Here is a 25,225-nt window from a genome sequence, read left to right on the forward strand (position 1 = left end):
GAGTTAAAGGAATCCTACTCTGCCACACACAGGAGCAGTGGAGTTATAGTAGAGAACAGCACAGACTTAAAACGAAGTAAAATTGTCAGTGGTGGAATTACCAACAGGACAAAAATGAGTCCCAAAACAGGAAGAAAAGTAGTCAAGAATATTCTATGTATCTTTGTTAACACACACACGCCTCCTACCAAAAAACTTGCATTTCCTCACTATTTTTAAGGCTGCTCATTAAAATAGATGTTAGTGGTCCTTACTCATTAACTAGTTTTGATCAAATACCATTAATAAAAACCAATTAAAATGGAAGAAGAAACCACGGTTACATAGTTTCTTTGGGGCACTTGGAGGGACAACAGATCTGCTTGCCATTAAGCAGGTACTTGTGAAGAGACAAGAATTGATCTAGACTGACACCAACTCTGGATTTCTCTGCCTCTCCCAGGGGGACTTACCAAGGTTTTAGACAAATTTGTTCTGGATCAGATTCTTCCAATTACTTGTCTAGCCTCATTTCTGAAGGCAAATACTGACAGAATGTACAATAAAAGTTAGGTTAATCAAGAGCTTCACAGGCATACCAATAAAGAGGAAGCCAGTAACACGAAGCCTGACTTGCATGTACCCCATAGAAATTCAGCACATGTTAAATGTCATTAATTCCATCATTCGCAGCCAGCCTACTGCCCTCAGCTAAGCCATTGAGAAAGCAAATTCAGTTCTTCAAAATGTTTTTTGTGTGGCTGACAGTAGATGGTCTCTAATAGTTCTGTAGCTCAGCCAAGTGAAGCAGATAAACCTCACACAGAAAATATTCCACAACCACTCAGAGTGGCATTTCGAGTCTATTCCAATTCTATTAACTTCTAGATATCTTTGAGGATAACTGAGATTTTGGATGCATTTCACTTCCTCTGACTAAACTGAAGTAACCTCATTTACTTGATAATCTAACACCACAAGAACATCACAAGTAAAAAGCAAAATCAAAAACCCCACACGCAAATATGCAGTCGCTTTCCTAAATCCTCTTCCCAGTGCTAAGGATAAATTCTCAGCAGCAGTTTGCTTAACGTTAGCATAAGAGTTTTGGTTTTGTTATCTGGCAGATGGAAAACATTGTTTGTTTTTAATTAGCTAAATTAATGCTATCAGAGTTATTAATAGTACATGCCATCACCCTTCAACATCCAAATGAGATACACATACTCAGCTAATGAAACTGTTAAACCAGTACAGTTGGCAGAAGTTTGGCACATTAAAAAAAAAAAATCAAAATTATAATCGAATCACACTTTCACTTCTATACTACACAAGGACTTCTGACTATGCTGCAAGCACAACCAGAAGACACGATTTCTATAGTTCCTACCTGTTATTTCAAAATTTGTTCAAGTTAACACCATACTGCATTACTCCTTTGTGCACTGACTGAACTCCTCATTTTCAGGTTTCACTGAAGTTACTGCTCCAATTAACCAGAAAAATAGCCCCTTCAAGGAAGCTAAACTATCATCAAGTCTACTAGCAAACCTTGTATTACTATAGCATTTTTTTGGTTGCTTTTGAATATAAGACAGTACTGATTTAATCAGTCATATGAAAAAAAAAAAGTTTTAAGTTTACACAGGTTCCAGGGATGACTGAACAGCTGCAAGAAGAAAACATAAAGGGCAATTACATATAGAAATAATACTTCTTGCTCACTAACTCATTGACCTAAAAATTGTTGGAAGCTTGAAGAGCAGCCTAGGTAAGTATCACTACACATTTTTGGGTTTACTTATACTTTTCTTTCAACATGTGGTTGGAGTTACAGACAGGGCACTTTGCTAGACAGCCTTCTGCTCAAACTGAGCATAACTGCTCTCTTCTTAAGAGGGCAGGTACTAAAACGGTTATTTTGAATCAACATTACACTCATTAGATTTAACAGATAATAGGTTTGTACAGAGAATTAATATTTTATCTGACCAGCTGATCCATGCATACACATTTTTAGTCAAAGGTCCATTCATCTCATCAATGCTACTATTCTAAAATGCCTTGATTCTATGCTGAAGAATGGAAGGCAAATGATGTAACTTGCTCCCTTGAGAAAACGCTAGTGCATCTCCCTTTTGCTGGAATGAATATAGCTATCTGGGCCATGATTCCATGGTCACTTTAAAGTTAAGCTGCTGCCAAAAATGGCATCCCACCTTGTTCTGACTCTCCCTAAGCAACTCATTCTTTATTGCCTCTTTTGTACAGCTTCACACCAGAAATCAATTTAAGAGTGACTCAAATAAGACAGGAGTCAAGCTAAATGTAAAAGTTGTCTTTCTAGTCACTGATTACTAGTACACATTCCTCCGCGTAAGGTGCACATTCTTACCACCCAAAAAAAAAAAATCACTATTTTCGGCCACGAATTTAAGAAAGTGGTAAGCAAATACTGCACTTTTGAACACATTTATTTATACTTAACTACATTGTTTTATGCCCCTGCAAATGAAGTTTTAAAATATTTAAGTATAGTTACAGCACAATCATTAATGAACACTTAGACCTCTAACTACTTTCAGTTACGTACAGAAGTAATCTAAAGCTTTGTTTCTTGCATGGTTATTTGTACGTAGGCTTATCTCTGAAACCCAACAAACAAATAGAGCTACTATCAAATGGAGCTTTTACAACACTTCTAAATTTAAACAAAGGAATATGAGTTTCCTTTTCTTTTACTTCCTGACATCTGGCTTTTTCCTATTGTTTTCAAAAGCTACCAGTATCCTGGGTTAGGCACACACAACCAATTGTATGAACTTACCCTGTGAAGAGTCACTGTGTGTTGTTCCCATATAGCTGTTTCTTCCATTGTTGTGCTCTAAGGAGAAAAAACCCAAAGATTAGTACAGCTATTGATAGTGAAGTCTAAATGACTATACAAAACCACAACTAGAAACTTACACTCACAAGTAACATTAATATTCATATTGAATAGCTACAGAGAAGTAGGGCTGGCTCGTTTGTTACACATTTCCTGTCTTTATATGTCACATCTGAACTTCCTGAGCTCCGAGGGAAGGGGGTGTCAGGGGGATGAACAGGCAAAATAGATTTCTAATTGTTGTATATTTCAGAACTTGAAGTTACAAAGAAGTTTAAAGGCAAGGACTACAAGAAGCATTTGTGATGTAGGCTCTTCTTGGTTGCTCATTAAGTGTACGGTAAATGAAGCTGGCCCAAGGTTCACTTTCAGTTTTCCATTGTAATCAGTTGTATTTATATTCTAACTTATATACTTCATACTTCTGCAAACATTGTCCTTTTGCTTGTTCTAACCATATGCAGATTAGCACTAATTCATGAATGACCAGCTATAGATTACAGTACCTGTGCTACTGTATTATGCATACAGGTCACATTTAACCAACTCCACAGTTCACTGTAAGCTAATTTCTTTGGTTAACAGTAGCACTGCAGAAATAAACAAGGTCCTCTCTAAGGGAACTAGATTAAACAGTAACATTATGACAATATTTACATACCTGCATTTCTGCTTAAAAGAGCAGACACTTACACTACTTAATGTGCCATGACAAGCAAACATTTGGAAGGGGGAAGATGGCATGAGGGAAGAAAAGTGAGCAGAGCCAAAGGCTTGAAAACAGACAGAAAGGCAGCTGGAAATTCACAGCTAACAGTGTGAAGTCTCCTGCTATCCTGCTGCTGCTACATTTTCTACCTTTCCAGAGGGAGCGCCCAGTGTTCTGCTCCACATCCTCCCCCCTCATAAGCAAGCAATCTACTAACTAAGGATACGGAACAGAATCAGAACACAAAAATCTCTGCAATATGGGAATGTTGGTTTTTTTGAAAGTCTACTTTACTCTTTGTTTCAGTTACAGTAACTCAGCCACTACAACAAAAAGTACCCCTAACTTTTAATCCAGTCCTGTATAATACAATACAGAAAAGGAGTAGGAGTGTTTACTCTCACAATCAATACCTCTGAAAACTTTATCCAATTTAATAACAGAATTTGCAGCTAGGTTTAAAAAGTGAGTTCTCACAACCGCAAAAAGCCATGGGGTTTTTTTCCTCCATGTTTTGTGCTCTAATTTAAACAGTTAGGATATGCTGCGTTACTGCTCATTTCTCTTTCAGGGTTCACTTCTCATGAAAGTGTTGGTGCAACTTAATTGGGATATATTTCATTCCAACAGCATTTTTTCCCTTCCATTCAGTACCAAATGTTACTCCTTTGCATTATAAATTGATTCAACTCTACCTCAGAATTGAATTATTTCTCTCCAGCTTTTTAAAAGCAGACCAAATATATATTAAACCAGTAACGATTTTCACACACAAAGCCATCTTTGAAACAGAACAGAACAGTTTGCTTGCTAAACAGTTAATGAATACTGATTTTCTTCCCTATTTCTGATGCTCTCATTCTGTCTTAGTTTTGGCAGGAGTTTCTCAGGCAAAACATCTCGTCAACAAGTGAAGAATTATCTCTGCAAGCAAACTTCTAGAAGAAAAACCTCTAAGTCGCTCCTGTTCAGAAAAAGGTGCAACAGGAATCCAATAAAGGACTGCAAAAGTCTCAATTCACATTGTAATTGAAATAGGCTACCTCATTTCTATCTGCAATTATCAACAAAGTGGTTAACCTGACTGGCTCATTTACCACATTTGTCCTGGCAATGCCATGCAGGTACCACACTTCAGCAGTCAGAGGCACTTTAGCACAGCAGTTTGAGCTACTTGGCTAACGAGGTACCCAGATTTCAATGGCTCTGAGTTCTTAATGCCTCACTGTCAGAGCTCAGTACACAGGGCATGGTGCAAACACACCAACTGGTTCTGGATATGGGAGAGACTGATAAAATCCAGTTTAACCAGCTAAGCACTGTTCCCAGTGGATATGGGAGAACTGGAAATCCCAGAGCTAAACAATGACTAAGAAAAATGGAAATAACCTATGTAACATGCTTCTGAGAACTGCTTCTGTAGAAGCTCAGTCTTTCCACTTCCTTTGCTTGTTCTTCTCCATTTTCTCGCTCACACTATCTCCTCCACTCATGTATTGCTATCACCTCCCCTAGATTTTACTAATACATTCATTTCAAATTCACAAGACTTGGAAACATCAAATATCCATTACTTAGATAGCAAACCAAGTAATATGTTATTTTCACTCTTTCTGTATGCCCAAACAGTCCAATCAAGAACAGTGAAAACAGTTCAAAGGCAGCCTGAGGTGAGTTGTTGGCATTGATGCAAACTGCTTATGTGAGTTAGTTTCTCATCTGTAAAGAACTGCATTCACTCAAAAATGAGTGAGAATTTTGATGAAGACCTGTGAAGGTACTCACCCTGCTAAGCACTGACAACTGAGGCAGAAGTACTAGCTTGTGCTACCATCAGCTGAGGTCCCTGTTGTGACACTGCTCTTAGACCATACTCAAAGTGTTCTGTTTTTCATGCAGCATTTGAATTTCAGGAATCTTGTAAGGACTTAATTCCCAAGTCTCTAGAAATGGCAAACACTGCTTCTAATTAAGGGGTGGGATGGGGCAGGGGGGGAAGACAGCATAGGTCTGCAGTAATGGTGCCAGCCCTTCTGACTGCTGCTGCCAAGCTTGGTACCCCAAATACCATCATCCACCAGGGATTTAGGGGAAATCCAAGGTGACTCAGCAGGAACTGAGAAATACATAAGAGCCTAACCCCCCAGAAACTGAGAATATATGAGAATATGAAGATGCTACAGTCTAGGGTTAGAGTAACTTAATAGAGACCATTAAGTACCTTTGAAATGCAAGTGGACAACTGACAGCATTTGAACTTTGCAAATTTCAGATACTATGTCTATGTTACCTATGGTTCTCTACATGTATTAAGAATAAAAAGAACAGAAGAGACTTACGGTATGACGACTTCAGTGTTGGAAAAATGATTTGGTTTATGCTTATGCTTTATTAAAATGAAGAGTTTTCTTAAGCTCATCTTAAACACCCTTATGCAGACAACTAGTAGCATTCCCAGCTCTGTATATGGCAAATGGATGTATTTGTGGGTTGGGGTTTTTTAATTATTAAAGGATAAATTCATACATGAAGTTGCAATTCATCAACATGGAAGTAATGCAACTTATCATTTGCTCAGATTCTTGGAAGTATCAAATCTTGTTCAACTTTTTCATCTTTGAAATTGCCCTGAGATAGAAACATATTAAAGTAAACATCTTTCCAGAAAGCTCCCTTTGTTGGCTACAAGGGTCCTTCAAACAACAACAAACATTTTTTTGTTCCCCTTCTCACCACATTTCTTCTCTGCTTCTCAAAGGCTGCGGTTTTCATTTTTCTTTTTTAAAAACATGCCTTTTCTCATACAACTCCTACCTTCACACATGCAGCTGGGCACATGTGCACATACATGACACTGAATTTCCCCAAGGATTAATTTTGTACTTATGCATCCAGATTTCTCCTTCAAGCATTGTGAAGGGAAAAAAAAAAGCCTTGCTGGCTACCAGTTTGAGCAATGCTATCATGTCTGCAAATAGCACTGCTCCATTTACCTCTACTGCAGTTGGAAAAGCTGTTAGCAGCAGCAGCACTGGAGCCACCCATGGGCTTGAGAAGATAGTTCAAGTTTGTGTTTGGAAAGATTCAAACAACAGCCACAGAAATTAGTATTTTATACCTAAAATAATGCAAGGCTACTGAGGTAAAGTTTCTTGCAGGATAACATTTCTTTAGACTTCTATACCTAGAGGAAGAGCTCAGACTAAGTCCAAAGCTCCTATGTATTCTTGAAATCAAAGCCAGAATAGTTTCCCAATGTTTCTTTGTAAGTCTAGGGGGACTTAATAGAGGAATTATCTATCTTAACCTGAACTGCTTTTCATAAGAAGTGTGTCAAGAATGACAAGTTAGATTTTAAGCAATTGTTTGCTGCACTACGATCAAGTTTTGACACGAGGTCAAAGGAGTTTTAAATCACCTTATTTCTTAGTAAAATGCAACAGTAACTTCCTATAAATAAACAGTAAGTGTTAAATATCTACTATTATACATTTCCACAAATTTCTCACTAAGGACAATGAGATTATTACATTTTCAGAGAAAATCATATTTAGGTATCAACCTTAGAACACACAGATTTTCCTCTGACCAACACAAGAGTAACCTACCATGGGAAGCAATAAAGCACTTTTACTATCTTTACAAACATGGTTTTGTGGATCAGCATTGACAGCTGTCCTGCAGACAATAAATGAAGCAACTACTTCTGCCACCTCAGGGGGCATATTGTTTCTATTTTCTGCAAAACACAATAGAGAGGAAAGCTATCTGTGACGGATCCAAGTCCCTGCTCTGACCCTTTCAGCCACAGCAAGCAACTACAAGAAACTGAATGACCAAATCAGAAACTCAACCATATAAAGAATACTATCTTTGCTTCAAGCTTGCAGCCTCACGTTGTACATTTGTGTACACCTTACTTCCAAGAAAATGCTGACATCTAAAAACATTCCTAATTGTCCTGATAAAATCATAACAACCTTGAGAAATAGTTTTCTTATTCAAGACATTAAAAAGGAGAAAAGAAAGAATAACTGCTAAGGGGCTGTATCAAAAGAAGGAAATATAAATTTATATTTTGAGACAGGCTCTTCAGAAGGACACAGGAGACACTTACACACTTTATCTATCTTGCTGTATTTCTGTTTGGCTTCTGACATTAATTCTCAATTATTCTTGGGGAAGTCCACTTCAGCAGTAGGATGCTACTGAACTTTGAAGTTTTAAAGGTTAAATGCAGAATCAGTACATCTTGATTGCACTTGTGGGAACTAGAATTAAAAATGTTTATCATTAACAATTAGCATTCACAACTGCAGGAATTTCTGCAGGTTTGCTGGGTATCTATCTAGGGTGTGAAAAAAGAATTAAAAAAATCCAATTCAATATCCACAACAAACAGCTTCCTGACAAAGTTCAGAAAAGAAAATTGAATTTTCCTCAGCCAGCCCAGAGCAGGGAATGAAGAGGTCACTTCCTTACACAGTGCATCTTTCAGCATTCAGTTGGAGCAGTGTGTTGTTTCCAACACTGACCAGGAAGACTTCCTATAGACACTCACCTTTGTTCTTGCCTAGTTAAACTATAGCAACCTTAAATTCCAGCAGATTCTCTCCAATTGTCTTATCACAAAAGCCTTCAGTTGACAAAAAAAACCCAAACCAAAACAAAAAAAACAATCGATTTTTTTAAACAGTTGTTCCACTGCAATCAGCACAATGAGGACAGAAGAGGACAGAATCCTATTATCAGACTGATTTTACCAACTGAAATGAGAGCTGTCTTACAGTCTTTATACAACATACGCAATGCACCACATCTACTCTACAGAGTACCTTAGAGATATTTGAGCTATTTCAAATACTGGAAGCCAACTACTAAAGCAAACGCAGCCAAAGAGGAGGGTATTCCGAGGCAGGATAAACACAGCAAACTGCACACTGCTGATGCTGGCTGTTTGCACTCAGAACTGTGGTATCTCTGTACTAGACTGCAAGCAGCCTATATCCTTGTTTGTCACTTCATCATCACTCTTTGCAAGAAAGAAAGACTGTTTCCCTGAATCTATTTTTGAGAAAAGACTCAAGAGATCAGAAAGAGCAGCTCAGGGACTGCTGCAGAGACAAACAACATGCACCTGATGCTATTTGATTATCTCCCTTACACAGTAATGCCAATGCTAAGCGGAGAAGAAAACACCCACTAGAGCATTCTCTTTTGAGATCTGTATAAAAATTCTTATTTATCACTGAAGCTGAGAAGCCACTTTAGTCTCACCTTCTGTCTGAATGTACATCCATGGAAGCGACATCTACCATTTATTTTGGAAATGGAAAGACTAACCTTATTCTTTCAAGCAGATGTACTAAACACCTAGAAACAAAGCAGTGCACATCACAGGTTTTATTTCCCCCCCTATTTCACATATTGCATGGGTCCCAAGCTTTAATCAAGAGTTCCACTCCTCCCCAACACTTGTCTATATTCAACAGACCACCTCATGAAAACCCTGTACCAAGACTGACACCATTATTAAAGCTGGTCTTCAGATGACAATGTGCAATCCACGTAAAAAAAAAAAAAGATGACATACAGAATTCTCAACACTGCATGTTAAAAAAAATGAACTTGATTTTACTTATATCAATCTAAAAGTACAAAGTCTCTACTACAATAGTACTACCTACTGGCTGGACAACAGAAGTTATCTTTACATCATGAGTAGCAACCTTGAGAAGTAAAACTAGGACTAAACTTAATTTATATATATTTTTTTAATAATAGCTAGGCTGTTTCACCATTCCATGCAATTCTCCCTATGCTTCCACAACCACATGCTGCTGCATGGGATACTATCTTACTAAATACAATTTCCACCTCTCCCTACTCTAAAATTCCTAAGATTACTTGGTGTATTTTGAACACGTAGATACTGCATATATCTAAAAATGTCACTTCTGCTAGTTTTCCTAATGAATTTTTTGAGCAAGACATTTTCGCTCAGACATTTTTGCTCTGACTTCTGGGCACTATTCTCTCCAAACTAAAAAAAAAAACAACCAAAACTCACTATTTAACTTGTCCCATGTAATACCCAACTTCTTTTTTAGCATGACTCACTTTTCCAGAATGGCCTCTCAGGTCCAAGCCTCATAAATCACCATTAGCTCTCCAGGGTCATAAAACCTTTTTGTTGTTGTTGCTGCTGCTCAATATAAAAAACTGTAGACCCTCCTTCCAAAAAGGCCCTAAACAGTATGCAGAGATTTGGGAGTATATTGCATTTTAGTGAAATAAATACTGGATTATAGATGCAGTTAAATCTGAGAATTTATATAAGTGTTTATGATACAGGCCTATTGAATACCATTATCCCTGAATGGCAGAAGGCTGACACTCAGGAACAAGAAGGCAAAACAAACCAGAATGTAAAACCCAAATGCAGATACATCTCAAATAATTATAGGTGAAGTTACTTCAGATGAAGACTACTGCTCAAACACCCTCCTAAGAGTATCAGCCAGCAGCTAAGCAAAACTTACTCACTTCATGATCTCTACAGCATGGGAAAACTGTGCTTTAGAACTTGGGATCCTTGTGTGTTTCACTTCTTTCCATTTTGCTTTCCAGCTGGCAGCAAAGTCATGTAGGATCACAAACTCCAAAGCACTGGCAAGCAGCATTTCACAGATCACTACTCCAGGCCAGTATGCTAGCAAAACGGAACCAAAATCACAACAGAACAGAAAGGCTAAAAAACAAAGTGGTAAGCCATGTTTCTCTCTCCCCCAAGTGATGTTGCCAAGGGGAAGCACAGATAACTTGCAGTTTGCTTTTGATTTTAAGTCATTTCTCTACCATACAGACCTAGGTCAGTATTATTAGGACAAAGATAACAAAATTAGAGTATAGTTTTAATATGTAATTGAAAGTATTTATCTTCTCTTCATTTAAAGATCAACTTTAGCTCAGATCTTTTTTTTTTTCCCAAATCATTTCAAAACCAAGATCTTCAAGAAACTCACTGTGATACTTTAATTCTTTAAATCTCAGGATGCAACTTGAAAAGCACTTTTAGCACAAGTAACTGCTTAAGCAGCACACACTGCCCTCCTACTAGTTTCCATCCTCAAAGATACCCCTCTCCCTAAAATCACACTTGTGTAAGTGTTACACTTATGTATGTGGTCATTTCTACCTGTCTGTTCACTGCCAGTTCATCTCAACTCCACCAACTGCAACTGCCAGTGGCACAGTTTGTAAGTCAGCCCTGTTAACATAAAAGCTCAAACTACAGCCTCACATCAAAGTAAAATAAGCTACATTGAAGTATACAAGTGAAGTTCATTAAGTGTACACAGCTGTGACCAGTTTCACAGCAACTGAGAACTTGGAATGAGAAATTCCAATCAGATACTACCTGCTTGGTTGGTTTGTTTTGAAACCACAGGGGTGGTCAAATGGTGGTGCAGGCCGCCCAGGGAGGCTGTGGAACCTCCGTCCTTGGAGGTGTTCAGGACTCAAGTGGACAAGATCCTGGGTGACCTGCTGCAGCTGACCCTGCTTTAAGCATGGGGCTGGACTAGATGATCTCCAGAGCACCCTTCTGACCTTGCTGTTCGGCAAGTATTCTGTAAACCAGATTTAGTGAGAACTGCTTTGAGCAGAGAGTTGGACTAGCTGATCTCTAGAGTCCCTTACAACTTTAATTACTCTGAGATTCTATGTAAGTCACATTTCCAGCACATTCCTGAAACCAAATCCAATCATCCAACTGCAGACACAGCCTCCATCCCAGCTCTTATATGCAGCTCAGTGTTACTGTTTTATCACTCAGTTAAGAACATTAGTTGAAGTTCTTCCAGTTATGTTTTTTCCCCTTGGGGGAGGAGGTGAAGAGCACAGTATCAGTACCACAGAAAACAAAATCATACTGTATTAGTTTTATATAAGAAACCTAAATCAGGCTTACATACCTGACCATTATTTTTGAATTAAAAAATACAAAGCCAAAACAAACACAAGTATAAGATACAGCCACCAAAAAATAACCAACATGAAGTTCGACATCAGAGCAGCAAGCAAAGCATTCAAGCACCTCACTTTAAGCCAGAATGCCTCTTACCTTGCTTCTAATCAAGAAAATCATAGCCTAGTTACCAAGCACTGCATCGCATCAATTTTAGATATTTGTACTCTGAAGATCTGTCAAATGAGAGCCTCAGGATAGGCAAGAGTATCCCACTAAGACAGAGCAGGGTTGTTTTTCCCATGATACTACTCAAAGCTTTCAAAATATCAGACAAAATACACATTTAAGAGCCTTGCACAACAGTTCAAGTTACAGATGCAAAATTACGGCCTTGCCATCTTCCAGCTTGACAATAAAACAACAGCACACACAGGTTAATTTCTCCTTAAAATGTTTGGGGGTTTTTTGTTTGTTTTGTTTCTGCTTTTTAAAGCCTACACAGCCACAATAAAACAATACCTTTTATGGTTAATTTACCAAATTCTTCTGAAATTAAAGATTTGAAATGCAGGTACTCCCAACAAACACACACTGCCTTTTGCCTGGTACAAGCAGTTGACAGCTACTTTTGTAGTTGCCAAATTCCACAGGGGTTTCTTCCTGATATTTTCCCCCCTGAATCTCAGTGTGAAGAAATATATCACTTTGTGTAGTAAGATTATTTTTTTTTTCTTTTTAAAGGTACAAAATTTCTTCCTCTGAATCTCCACCAGCCACTCTTAGAAAGAAATTTTGGGTTAAGTGTCCTTCACTACCCTGAACAACCACACACACAGAGATGGCATCTCTCCCCACCCAATTCAGGTAACTGTCAGTTAAGAAGAGTCAATTTTAGTCACATGGCTGCTAGAGCATCTGCAGAACACATTACAACTCTAAGTTCACACTAACTTTACACATTCGAAGGAAGTAAGTTAGAAGCCAAGGATACAGAAATGCAGAAGTTTAAAGAGGAGATGGTGAATAATGTTAAATATTACAGCTCTTTGAAAAAGAGTAACTTCTTTAGTTAGAAAGATGTTAGTGACTTTGGGATAAGGAGTCAATAGTAACAAATAGTTTTGTTTAAGAAGTGCGTAACAGGGACCACAACTGGTTTGGTTTGGGTTTGTTTTTTTCTTTTTTTATTAAGTGCAGTGCTTGTTAGTTGAGAGAGGAAGGAAAAAAAAAGTACAGGAAGTCAATGGGAGAGAAGGAATGAGAATTAGAGAAGCACTGCAATACCCTGCTGGTCAGAGGCGGACATGAGATTTAGATGAGAGGTAACAAACACTACAGTAGTGATCAATGTTAATGCATCTGAAAGGCTTATCCAGCTATCAGCAAGGAAAACATTCCTGAACTTTATCAGGCAAGTATTGGAAGTGGAAAACACATCATTTTTCCTCAGCAAAAAGGACTATCCCCATCCTATTAACAATGCCTAGTTTTGTATTACTTCACCATGAAATGCAGTACTCATTTACCTAGTTTTCCAAAACATGGACCTTGAATAAGGGAAGAGGCATCTGTTTAAGCAGGCACAATCTAGTAGGCTTTGACACTTCATTTCACAACAGTTGTCTCCCAGTCTCCCTATTTATATGCACAACATGAGTTTGCTCCAGGATTTTCTTCCTGAAAAACTTCTTTTCTAAACCTAACACATTGACTATTAACTAAGTGATGAAGAAAAAAAAAAAATTAGCACGCTACAATTGTCCTTAAATCAAATTACAAAACCAAGTAATATAGCACTGACAGAACTTAAACCCAGGTAATGTTATAAGACATAGAATGAAAAAAACCCAAACAAACATATTAAGAAATATTAGTAAATACTACCAGTATTTAAATTCTGAACAATATAATCCAGGAGAACAGAGGAGACGAGTACTTTCCTTTTTTTATACCAAGCCGTTACATTGCATTCAGTAGCCTGCAGACCTACAGATGAACTCCACATCCCAAGGAGCATATTCCTACAGCTCATTTAACAGCTTCATTTTCATCGGTCCTTCACACCCTTTTGTTTAGTGTCTATGTAACAGAAATTGATTAAAATTATCCACTACTAATAAGAAAAACTGAAGTGATTGTGAAAGCTCAGTTTCAAGTGTGGTAGAAAGGGGTGAATGGGGTCTAAGAAAAAGGATGGGTTATTTCTGTAATGGCGTGAACCAACTGAGCAGGTGTCCAACAGTGTTGCAGAGGCAAGGCATAGCAGCCAGAGGACTTCAAACAAACTCTCCTGTCAGAATGAGCGTAATAGTTAAAACAGCACCTTCAGGCTGCTGCTTGACAATACAAAGGGTTAAGGAGCAGCAAAAGCCTAAACTTAAGGCTACTCTCAACCTCAGGGCTGAGTATCTCCTTTATTTGCAAAGCTACGCTGAACTGAATTAAGGAATCAGTCTGGCATAGGTGATTGCTTTCTTAAGGTGGAAAAGAAGCAGGCAAGAAGAGAAGCTAACAAAAAAATAGAAGTCTTTTCTGGTGGATTATTCATTGACTATGAATTTAGAAACATCACTCATCTAACAACATACGTGCAGTCACTTTCACAACCCTAGCTGCTTTAGTGGGTAACAAACAATTGGTTATTCACAGCCAGTTATAGAGTGGGATTTTTATTTTTTTTAAAGCTTAATCGTGGCTATACTGTTAGATATTTGAAAGATGTGGATGTTTCTTTTCAGAAAGCATAAGAAGATTGATTGTTACTAAAGTAAGACTTACAAACATGTTTTATGGAAAACACGCACATATTTTTCTACCTTCCAGTTTATTATCCCTTCCCTTTTTCTAAGTGATCTGCTTCCTTCTGTTCAGGAGCCATGGCCACTAACAAGCACTAGAGAAAATAACAGCAGCTCCAGAAGAATCAGCAAGCGAGGAAGAACCAGCAAGACACATCCACACTTTTCTTTCCTTTTCCTTAAAAGGACATGCAGCAGCAACAGGGACACCCCTGCCACCCAAACCAAGCCAGAAACATCTTTTTCCTCCCATCATAACTCCTCACCTTCTTAAAAAGCATCAATGAAACCAACTCCACTGGGGAGCCAAGACTGGACAAGGCAATAAAAGCAGGCCTAAGATACCACCCAGCACCAACAGCCACCCTGATTACAATCCTCCTCTTTGATTTCCCACTGGCAGTAATCCCACCATTGCCTTTCACTATACCAGTGGTTCACAACTTTCTCCAATTTGCAGACCTCTTAAGAAAAGTTGGATGCAATTCACCATATATTAAACTTAAGTTAAGAGCAGCAAGCCTTTTTTAAAACAGCGTGTTCTGGGTTTTTGGGTTTTGGATTTTCTCTTTTTTAGACTGCAGCCCTACTCCCACTCCAAATAACTATGAATTCCCATAAATCCCAGGCTGAGGAATTACCACAGTCATGTCTCACTCACTGACTCAAAAGAAAACACCCAGTCTCTTTCCCTTCCCTTCCAAAGCCAGGGGAGAAGAGACATTGGCTACCATCACCAGAACAAAATCACAGAGTAATTACGGGACAAGAGGCTTTGCATAGGCTTCAAATTAAACTCTGTAGGTATTCAGATTTACATAACCATCATGCCTTTTCCCATCCCACTCTACAGACATACAGCTAGGATTTTTTTCCTTCCTGTTTGCACATCAAAGCAGGGGAAGGGACAAGGGAATTAACATGCTCAAGAGCATTAATTGTTGACCAGAACTTCCTAGCAGCATGTTGCCTTTATGCATACAAAGCAAAACTGGGAACTTCAAAATCTATAAAATGCCCTCTTCTCACAATGAGCCATTTGGTAGACTTTCAATTATTCGGACCATTTTAAGTGAACTAAACCTGAATTTTATGTAAAACTTGGCATGCAAATTTAGGAAGCTTTTTAAGTAAGGAATTACCAAAAGTTACAATCTTTCAGATCAAATAGCTTTAAGGCCTTCCTTCTCCAGTTTAAACTTCACCTTTTACTTCCCCAATTGAGCATTTAAGGTGATAAAAAAGCCAAAGTATACCTAAAAGCACAGTTCCAAAGGAAAAAAGCCACACCCACAAAGCCAGAGGTTAACCTTAAAAACGGTCACAAAGCTACTTCTGTATTTACATCAGCAATCAAAAATAAACTCATTTAAGTGGAACAAAATGCCTCACCAGCAGCTTTAACCACGACACTAACCTCTCTTCCCACAATTTCAAATATATCAAGGATACAGGATTATACTCTTGACGAAAACTGCATCATGTCCATTCATCACTACTCTGGAATGCACATTCCCGAACAGCAAAGAAAACTATGCAGGCAGAAATTATCAGGGCCATTTTAAAATATGCATTGTGCTTCTACCAGAACTGCATCTTCTAACTACCTGGAACCATATTTAAAACCGGAGCTTTTGCAAGGGCAAACTTCTCCCTTTTTGAAAGTTGTTCCAATTGTACTTTAAGTTAAAAACTGAAAGCATCAAAACTATTACCTGACACTTCAGTTTGCAAACTGAAAATTCACTCAAGCTTACACAACATTTACCTCCCCCCTTTATTACTCCAGCACTCCTTGCGGTACAGAAGATAGCTTCATTGAACTTCTACATTCCGAATATAATATATTCTAAGAAAATAACAAAAGGTTACAGACCAGGGGAAATAACTAGTGTAGAAGTTTAAGTCTTTCCCCATCTGTTACCTTGTTTTAGAATGTGAAGCTTAAAGAGACAAGTTAAGGCTTTAATTGACAAAGGAGAACACATTCACTTGAAGAGTGCCGAAGTTCAAAAAGAAGCAGGGAAGAAAGCTAACAGACATCCCACTTAACCTTGTTTTTCCCCTCTGCGTAAGTTTGTTCGCATTGCTGCATATTAGCTCCAATCCGTTCCACAAGAAAAAAGTAATCAACAGCAGAAGTGCTTCCACACTCTTGCCCTACTTGAGCCAGCCCCTTGACTCTAGAGAGGGAAGGTGTACATCAACACATAACGTCACTTCATTTCACAGCTAAACTTAAGTTCTTCCAAGAGCAGAACTTCACACCAGTTTTGGTTTTTGTACCACACTCTTGCTTGCCCTTGGATGTTCCTCACCACCAGCAGCCCAAACATCAGGTGTGTTACTGATATCTGCAAGTCAAAGACCCAGAAGGTCCTTTTTGCAACAACACATGGTCTTTTCTGGGCCTTGGATAAATCAGCAACGTAGTCTTAGGATTGCTGCATGACTTTTTTTTTTTTTAAAGAGCTTTTTAAGCTTTTACAAGGCAATACAGAAAAAATGTACTTAAAAGCTCTTTTCCCATTCCACCTCTGCTTTACATCTTGCAGCTATGCAGCAAACTAAGGACATATTTTAGCTACCCAATCCTGACAAACACATCATAAATTGAACACATTAAGGTTCCATGAGCATGCACCTACCATCTCATGATATTGGTGCCATTTTTCCTTGACAGTCCACTGTCAGCTTAGGAGTCAGTGCTCCCAAGCCATACTTACTCTCAAAAGATCAAAGACAACACATGCATTACCATATCAATAGTGCAGATTATTGATGCATATACTTAATATACAATGGCACTGCAACACTTCACACAACTGCCAAGTTTCTGCAGGGTTTAACTTCTTCCTCCAAACTGGAGCGAAGGCTGCTGCAAAGCATTAGGTACAGCACAGCTTAATATCATTATTTCAAATAATCAAAAGTCCTGCATACCTACATAGTACACGTCATTGCATCAGTACAATTAAACACAAATGTTAGTATTATTTTGAAATAATTTTCAAAAGCAGTATTTTAGATCTACTTATGTTTTCTTTATTTTTAGGATACAATACAACCACATTTTCAAGATTGTTTTTTTCCTACTGCTACTAGAGCTGGGTACATGTTTTTTCCAAGATGAAATCTGAGCTTCTCATGTAAGCAAGTGATAAGCATCAAAACACACACAATCGCAGTATCTGAAGTTTGCACTTGGAAGTCTGCCTAGACAAGGCTGATAGAATGGTACCGCTGACTGAATTACAAAGCATTTTTGCTTTTTAGTGGTCTCACTTTGCATTTGTTCCATAACACATTTAAGGGCCTCTTCCCCTCCCTCCCCCCAAATTAGTCAACTCCAGCACAAGTTAAAAGAACGTTTAGCATAAGCCATTTATATCAGTTCAAGAAAAAGCATCCAACATGACCGAAGTAGTGCTCATAATTAAATGAGCTTCAGTTACTTTCAAAGACTTGTTTTCAAAATTGGGAAGAGGAAGAACAAGGTCTGCATGCCCCCAAAAACCAGGAAAAAAACCAGCACTCACCAGAAAAAAAAATAAAATTACTGAGGTATTAAAGAAAGCTACAAATATAACCCAGTAAACATGGGCAGCAGTTTGACACCCATCAAGAATGTCTGACAAGGAAAATCTAGACATACCAGCACTGTAAGTTACACTGAAAGCTTTCTGTTGGCAGGTTGAACAGCAAGAGAACGTCATCGCATTTTTAGGAGAATTGTCATTAAACTACTGGCAGTCTCCCTATCTGTACAGGCCTGAAGAACTACCTTCATTCTCAGCCTATGAAGCTATCAGCTTAAGTACCTAATACAGAGACACATCACAGAAATTATTTTCTATAGCAGTTAGTTTGATACCTTTTATAAACACAAAAACAAGAAGAGTTAATTATGTTCAAGTACATTATTCTGATTTTGCAGAGATAAGACTCATGAAGTGAAGAATCCCAAACTAATCACTGCATAAAGACATGTCCTTAAAGTAATAGTGGACATCATGGCTTCGACTCAACTTTGAAATCGGCATCAACTATGCAATAACTAACACAAGCAGAGACACTACACCCTTAGAAGACAAGACTTATGAGAAGCTGTTCATTCTCCCTAGGTAATCATCATTTCATAAAGAATAATCCTTGATTGCTAGCCAAGCTATGGTGAAGATGATGACAAGCACGTAGAGTATTTCAGAAGAGGAACTCTGAAAACAAGGACTAAAAATAAAAGTCTATACATAACTACTCAGACATGCTACCCATCAAACCCACCTCTTAGCAAGTATTTCCCATCTGTGCTTAATGGGCAGATGTCTTTTTCATTTACTCAGCACATTTTTTGAAATGAAAAAGCATGAATGACATTCTAGCTGTTTATCCAACCAGCTGGAGAAGAAACTGGATAAGCTCTTGGTTAACAGCTGAAATGCCTGTATAATTTTGGCCTATGACCTGTTTATCCTAGGTTACAGCTACAGTTCATTCAACTGTTGCCCTAAAAAGCTATCAAGTTACATGTCTGCAAGAACTAGATGCTGGGGATGGTGGGGGGAGAAGGAAGCAACTGAATCACCTACAAACCTGCAAAATCAGCTAGCCTTTTTTTTTTTTTTTTTTGAAAGGAACATCTTTCCTAAATGAGTAAAAAACCTCAAGAGTTTAGCTTCAGTACACCAGACAAATCTGTTTGATGAGTCAGTTCAATGGAAACCACTACCAGAAGGCCATGGTTTGCAGAGAAACCATTTAATCCAGAGTATTCTTTGGAAAAAATCCTGAAGACTAAATAGGTGAGGATAAAAAACAGTGAAAAAGTTGGTCAGAAAGATGAGAAACGAAACAGTACTTCCAGCAAAGACAGTTATAGTTCAGTCTTTTTTCAATAAAACCAGAATTGAACAGCAAAAGAAAACTTACTGTAAAAAAGAGTGCTGTCAAAGCTTGACTGATTTAATATTTGTACCTTCATAGTCATGCAAGTTCTAATAATTTATAAGAGAAAATTAAGTGCAGTGACACTATCTACTAAATTTGTACTTCTTATATCAATGTATTGATTTAGTTGCATCTTTTTCCGCTAATTTTTGTAGGTTCACCTTCAGAAGCCATTCCTTTTGAAATTTAATCCTCTAAAAGATACTGTAATGTTATCAACAGGTATAGTAATGCATCTTTTTTGCCTCACTGCGCCATTTAAGTTGATCCAGATTAACAAATGTTGAACTGAGCCGTGGAAAATATTTTTCCTCTATGGAAGTGAAGCTGCAACTACAAAAAGATAATTTGAATATATACAAAGAACAAACTTCCTTGCCCTACCAATCACTACAAAGAGCACAGACTTTTTTTACCCAGAAGAGCAGGAAAATACTCACTATGGAATTACACTGTTCAGTCAGTCTCCTGCCATAAATTCATTACTCATTCCATTCTCTTCACTGCATTGCTATAGCAGGAAAAAATATATTGCATCCTTTTACAACTTCAAATTTATATTTTAGTGCACTGTCACTGTATACTATTTAGCTATAGCTACACAGCAAAAAGCAATTTTAAATACACCAGCCACTTATCCCTGAATAGGCACTACTGCTTCAAGAGATTTTAGGCACAGGCTGTGAGTATTTTGCCATTACTGGAAATGCAGTAAACACAGGTGAATACCTGTAGTCATACTCCCCCCAAACAAGGAGACAACAATGCCATGCTGCACAGCAGAAGCTCAGTCTTAGAATTATAGGGAACTTCATACATGATATACATACACAGTATCAATCAAATGATACTACTTTGTTTTCTACCTCTCAGCAGAATAGAACAGAGATGCTTAATTTTTGATCCAAACACACTGAACTCAAACAGGCTTAGAATCTGAGGTACAAGTAATCAACACATTCCCTGGAGTCAAAGGTTAAATTGTGAATTGGTGAACTTTGCCCTTCATAGGCAATGAGCTATTATACTTCTTATTGCACAGGCTTACTTGGATTAGACGTCCACTTCCCACAAACATCCAGTGCCTTATTTTCAGTGAGAATATGGATTCTCTGTTAAGTGTCTTTGGAAAGCAAAACACAGTTTATCCTTGTAACATTCTAGTCAGGCTACTGGAATTAAAGATTTTATGCTTTTGGACTTACTTTTCCTCTTCCTATGACCCTCGCAAGTCAGGCACTACCTGATCTAACAACTATTAATAAAATTAAAGAGATTTAAAAAGTCAAGTCAGTTTAATTTTTATTAATGTTCTAGTCCTGCTTCTACTGAAGAAGGTACTGGCATTATAGTTCCCATGTATGATGCCCATTAAGCATCACATACTCAAAAGAAACATTTACTTACCAGCTTCTTCCTACTCTTTGCAACCAATTCAGGAAAAATCATTAGATCTCCAACTTCTATACGACATATGCTACATTTCAGGAAACTACTGTCCACTGTATTGGTCATCATCAATAAAAGACCATTGTTTCTTAATCCCTTCTCTCCCCTGCTTTGCCCAGCCACGCACACCCTTTCTCCCCCCCCTAATCCACCCACTCTTTAAAGCCACCACGTCAACTTTTCAAGGCTGCTTATTTGCAACCGCTCTGAATAAACCACACAAACCAAATCTCTCGCACACTATTTCTGAAGTGAAAATTAACACAAATACAATTTAAATGGAGACAGGTCAACAATTGGGCCCAGATAAGAACTGTGTGTGTAGTCAGCAGGGGAGAAGTGTTGTTATAGAAAATGGGGGCTAAAAGCATGGAATGAGAGCCAGCTTTGTTCACAGTCAGTAGCCTAAGTGCCTATCAGTCAGCAAAAGCATTTTTAAAACAGCTGCATCAAAGCTTTCTGCAAGTTAGTCAGCATGTGACAGGCCAGCACATTACAACAGTGCCACAGCAATCTCTGCATAATAGGAGTGCTCAGAGTGACCCGAAAGGTCAGTGTTTTCAAGCATTCCAGTAATCTGTAAATTGCCTTGGCTTATCGCTTGGAAGCAACATAATTACATTGCTTGAAGAGCTAGGACAGTAAAGACAGATTTTAGGTATTATGTTTTGGTCAGCCACATACTAACCTCCACACTGTAAGTATATCCAGGAAATATGGACTAATGTACAAATAAAAAATAAAGGAACATTAAAACATGGAAAAATTTGCTTTTCTGATAGAGGGCAAACTATTTACTAAGTTTTGTAACACTATCTACAGTATTTTATCAAGTATAAATATCTTTGAGGGGTTTTTTATTTCTCTAACAAGAGTTCCAAAATGTTGTTTTCTATAAAACTAGTTTTTAAATACATAAGTTTTTAAATACAGAAAGACTGAAACTACTGAGCAAATCAAAAGATCCTGTTGTGGAAGCTAAAAGGTAGAGCAAGCAAAATCTAGTTTCATACTAAGCATCCAGTTCCATTTGAAAAACAGTACTTTCTATAAGAGATAAGAGAAATTATTACTGCCAGCTATAAACATCCCAAGCAGTTTACTTAGAGCAAAGCAAGGCCAGTCATTGACTTTATTCCAAGAATTTTCTAGAAATAGAAAAGAAAAATTGGATCCCTCAGTCTATCTACCTCACAAGATTAAAAAAATTAGTATTTAGTTGCCAACAGCCTCATCAGGATCGTAGCAAGATTCAAACTATTTCAACTCATTATTTGATTCATGTGCTTCTCTCCTGTCATAGACCACAGCATATAGCACAGCAACCTCATCACAAGGCTCATGGAACAGGTATCTGTATTTGCAGCTCACTACATAGTTTACTTCACCCTGTCCTGTGTAAGCCCTTTTGCTGCACAGAAGACGACTGTCTGCTTACTCTACAAATCTATTTCTACTACTTCACTCTAGGTGACTTCAAGCATTCTTCATTCACACAGAAGGGAATAAAACAAAGGACAAATACAAAACTGTAAAAATTCTCCATTTTAATTCAACCGTAGAGAAGAAGGGAAAAAGCCCATAAACTTCTCCGACTGCTTGCTTTTGTTTAAAGTGTTTTTATTATCAGTAACCAAAGGCATGTTTGATTTTTATTTTTTTTAAGGGACATAGTCAATGTAATCAGAAGTTCAGGCTAGCAAAATGCATGCTGCAGAAATATCACATTCAAGTTTAAAGGCACACCCCACCTGTTTGCATTTTAAACTAAGATGCTAGCACACTTTGAAGTACAGAACATAAATCTCACATTGTTGTCAACCAAACTAAGTTTACAGGCAAAAAGATAGTCCTAGCATTACAAATAATCCAACTGACTTAAAAGATATCGTCACAATGCTGGAAGGGGGAAAAAAAAAAGCGCAACACCACTGGTCATTCTGAAGGAGCAATGATCTTGGCAACTCTCAATCATTGGCTTCTTACTATTGTTTACACATCTTCCCAAAATAAAGAGGCATTTACCAATTGCAGATAAACCAACAAGTAAGAAAACCTTTTAAGTTAGCATTGGTTTATTTCAAATGAATCATCTCTGACTTTATACACCCTCAAAGGCAAAGAGTTATTCAAAACTAAAAATCCAAACATACGCTTAATGTGTATTTCAACTTCCAACCCCCAAATTCCTCTTAACAGGCAGGACAGGCAGCTATGAAATCAGACAAAAATTATGAAATTTCATTTGCAACAACGCCATGTATTGATTACATAATCTTGTATTTCAGATAGAAAACGTAATGGGAAAAAAACCACTTGAAAAAGGACAGAATGGGTTCCTGGGAATAAATAGTGCACCAGCAGAGAAACTGCACGAACAGAGACATATTTCTGGGATCACTGACTCCCCTCTCCCAAGAGGAACTGCAGTTTGTGATTGGCTAGACAGCCACCTCCTAACTTTCATTTTCTTGGGCTGGGAACAGGGGGAACCGACATGAATTTTCAACCCTATCTGCAGCTCTTCTCAGCGTGCAACAGCCCCCACCTCAGCTCCTCCCCAATATCAGGAGGGCAGAATCCCCAAGACATTTGAGGAAGCTGACAAATATGGACAAAGAAAAATCATATTCTTAACATTAAAACTACTGCCAGTGTTCACAGACCATTTGGGGGGTGGGAGTGGTTGCACCTTTAGACTGCTGGGGTGGTATTCCCTCTCAGGTGGAAAAGCATACTGTGAAAGTACGTAATTCTCAACTACCCCCCTTCCTTAAATAGACTGTTTTAGCTGGAGAAGAGGAGAACTTTCCATAAGCCAGAACACGCAGTACAAGAATGGGTAAGCAGTAGGTGCATTTCAGCACGTTTTCTTCACAGCTTCTCATTATTTCTCATCTAAGTTTGCATTCTTACAGGTTTTGAAATATATCCAGATTGCTATGGAAGGTCTAATTATCTAGAATTCTGTATAGAATTCTAGAGTCCTTCAAACTGTCCTTTATTTGCTTTAGCATTTAAAAGAGCTTTTGTAATTTTCTTTTCCTCTCCCCACTGCCTTCAGCTCTCTTATGGAAAGCGGGAATAAGCAAATGAGCTCACGTGACAGCTACAAGAAACAATAATCCTGCAACTTGAGCAAAACATCTACATTTTTATATTATGGCTCTTTCAGAGGTTCGGTCTGATACTATTTTTATTTTTTTTTTAATGGTTATCTTTAAAAACAACGATACAGTTAGTCTTGATGAGACTATTCTGTGAGTAAGGCTTAGTCATACAACACAAGGTTTCACAATAATTATTTGGACACCTCAGCTTTTGTGCTAAGGTTTTTGTTTCTTTGCTGGGGAGGGCAGAGGCAAGAAAAAAAGAGGAAGAATAGGTAGTTGACTCAGGATGAAAAATTGTCTGCTTGCCTTTAGCTCCCTCTTTCCTTTTGTTCTCTTCTCCCTCAAATACCACCTAGTATTTTCCTCCTTGTTTTCTTTCTGCAGTTCTTTTCCTCCCATCATAGCTTTCACTTTTGGCTTAGCCAACAGAAGCTTGCACAAAAATCCAGGAAAGGTAGGTAAATACAATTACAACACAACCAAAGACAGATCTTTGGTCTCCCCCTGGTGAAAGTTCATTTGAGAAAGCAGATGCCAACCTTTCATTCAGAAGATGATGGAATTCAAACAACTCAAAGTACTGCACAGACCTAGCTATTCCAGCTTCTCCCTCTTAATTCTTAAAAGACAATACTCTCTTGCAGTAGCCTGGAACATGTCTGCTATTTATTAATTTCTGAATCCTCCTTGCTTGTAAAGACCAACTTCATCTGATGCACTCTTGGCAACTTGGCAGGAGAACACACTGATGCAGACATTTTCAGTTTCAGAGATGTCTAAGAAACACTGAGTGGCAAAGACAATATTCTGCCAAGGCGCATAATATCAGAAGAACAGGAGGTGTGGGGCAACAACGCACCCAACAACAACTTTGCAGTGATACAGTGCCTCTGCCATTGACATTTCATGGTCCACTTACCACCTTACAGATAAGCGATAGTTATTTTTCAGCCTAACCGGTACTACTGCACCTAAGAAATGTAAAATACAGGGGTCAGCAGCTGCAAGATGAATATAATAGACTAAATAATCAGAGTTGCATACTGACAGGGTATTCAAACAGTTTTACTGATAGATCCCCTAACTTGGAACTCAGCAGTTTCCTGGACAGCTCTAAGGAGCATTTACCATCTAACTACCAATAATAAACTACAAAAAACTACGTGAGCAAGATTGGAAAAAATAAGCTGGCATACTACAGAGTGCTTCCACACCATTCTACCCGATTCAGATGAAACATGCTCTTGGTTCAAGCCATTAACACACTTTTTATAAACCTGTAGACCTTTCTTGTATTCCCTAGCTAAAGGCTCCCTGTTTTAGGAGCATTAATCCAGTCTACACTATCCATAGGGGGCAAAACCCAAACAA

At 38.1% G+C, this 25,225-nt stretch overlaps 1 protein-coding gene across 1 annotated transcript in view; it reads right to left on the reverse strand.

Moving 5' to 3' along the window:
* Positions 1–25,225, reverse strand: part of TJP1 (tight junction protein 1) — a 165,758-nt gene that overhangs the window by 42,181 nt on the left and 98,352 nt on the right. Inside the window, exon 3 of the mRNA XM_010571747.1 lies at positions 2,807–2,863. Coding sequence (XP_010570049.1) covers positions 2,807–2,863 — 57 coding nt within the window. The remainder of the gene's footprint in view (positions 1–2,806; positions 2,864–25,225) is intronic.

This window comes from Haliaeetus leucocephalus, unplaced genomic scaffold, assembly GCF_000737465.1.
Source record: "Haliaeetus leucocephalus isolate CR32 unplaced genomic scaffold, Haliaeetus_leucocephalus-4.0 Scaffold339, whole genome shotgun sequence".
NCBI classification, from domain to species: Eukaryota; Metazoa; Chordata; class Aves; order Accipitriformes; family Accipitridae; genus Haliaeetus; species Haliaeetus leucocephalus.